The following is a 1,769-nucleotide window of genomic DNA, read 5'->3' on the forward strand; positions in this document are numbered from 1 at the left end:
CTCCAAAGACCACACTCCGTCCACGCCTCACACTCCTCTTCATACTCCACAAGAAACACAAAAGCTCGCTCCAATCCTCACACACTTGATCTATCAGGTAGCACAGGGGCAGGTCCACGGAAATCTATTCACAGCGATACAAAAGGTTACTATAGGAAGATCGCCAGGGAAACACAACAATAAACCGAGCTGGGGTTAACACTGACGAGAGTCGGCAACAGTCCAGCAACGAGAAACACAGAACTGCCATCTTATAAAGGGACTGGAACACTGTTTGGTGATGAGCCACAGGTTTGTGATTATGACCAGGTGCATGGGCCAAGGGCAAGAGCCCACAGGTGAGCTCCGCCCAGGCAGTGAGAGAAGGAGGGACAGAGCAGGAACACAATCAAAACAAAAACACATGTAGCCACACTGAGCCGACCGGGTCGACACAGGGACCCTGACAGTCTTTTACTTTTAAAGTGAATGTTCTCTTTTTCCTTTACTGTGAGCATTTAAGTCAAAGCAGTTTTAGTCTTTGAAGTATTTACTTTTGCTTGGATGCTGGAGTTTCATAGCACAAAATATACAATCACATAATTGACCTGGTCAACTGACGATATCCAAAGATGTTTGTATTTTGTGTTTGAACAGAGGCAGTTCTGCAGGATGTGATAAAACCTTAGTCCTTTTCCATTGTGCCATATTAAAAGTTTCCTTTTAATTACCATTCATTTTAAAAATCATTCATATTAAATAACATTTATATCTTTATTTTCATATAACACATATCAAATCCAAACTGCAAATTACTTCAAACAGAAATTATAAATCTCAAAAAGCGTAATGAAAGTATATTGCACACAGTGAAGAGAATAAAATAAAATTTAAACAATTATTAAAATAAATAACAAAAAATATTTGAATTATACCACTTGAATAAAATAAAATGAGGATAGTAAAAAATAACACAGTACAAATTACTTAATTTTAGATCATAGCAGTGAAAAATCAGGTTAAATTTTTGCTTTTAAAATCTACTCTTAAGTTATTTAAAGAACAGTGAAGACAAAACTTCATTCAGCAGATGAAATTAAAATGTTCCACAAGTTGTCAGTAGATGTTCATGTTGTGCCAGTAGAGGGCGCTGCAATTGCACCAATCTGTGGTTTGCTGCTCATGAGTCGTATGATCATGTCTTGGGGCAGTCCGTTGGATATCAGCACATTTTTGATCTACAGAGAAGGAAAAATGAAGACAGATATTCTCACTGATTTTTATTATACATGTGAGGGTTCTTTAGAAAGAAGCAGCAAAGGTTTTAAGAAAATGTGCTCGCATAAACAGTTTTTATGATGAAGGGTGTGCCTGTGTGGTTTTGCATGTCTATCATGTGTGAACAGTTTAAGATATGACCCCATACAGTCATTTCTCCCAGTGGGGTACTGTAGACCAGGGGCGTCAAATTCACTTTACATCACATTCACTTTCATCTAATGCGGGCCGGATCAGTGAAAATGTCGTGTTTACACTGTGTTTCTTAGATTACTCAGTGTTCATATTTTCTTCATGGTTATTTCACTGAGTTTCATATTCTTTCAGTTTACACAGTGTTCACAGTCTTCATTGTTTTCTTAGTTTCGTGTTATGCTACTGCTTACAGCCAAATAAAGCCTCGCCTTTTGTTAACTCCCACAAACTCCTCTCTGCGTCTGCTTCTGAGTCTTAAAAACAAACAGACCGGCGTACCCCCGCTGTGACAGCAACTCTGGTTTCTGTCAGTCTAA

The 1,769-nt window shown here is 38.4% G+C and overlaps 1 protein-coding gene across 1 annotated transcript in view; it reads right to left on the minus strand.

The window, feature by feature from the left end:
- Positions 1 to 922: 922 nt before the first annotated feature.
- The window catches only part of LOC102200483 (uncharacterized), a 15,642-nt gene continuing 14,795 nt past the window's right edge, over positions 923 to 1,769 (minus strand). The window contains exon 12 of the mRNA XM_013907993.1: positions 923 to 1,217. Coding sequence (XP_013763447.1) covers positions 1,107 to 1,217 — 111 coding nt within the window. The 3' untranslated portion in view covers positions 923 to 1,106. The remainder of the gene's footprint in view (positions 1,218 to 1,769) is intronic.

Source organism: Pundamilia nyererei, unplaced genomic scaffold (assembly GCF_000239375.1).
Source record: "Pundamilia nyererei isolate P.nyererei 1_Seehausen unplaced genomic scaffold, PunNye1.0 scaffold00745, whole genome shotgun sequence".
Taxonomy (NCBI): domain Eukaryota; kingdom Metazoa; phylum Chordata; class Actinopteri; order Cichliformes; family Cichlidae; genus Pundamilia; species Pundamilia nyererei.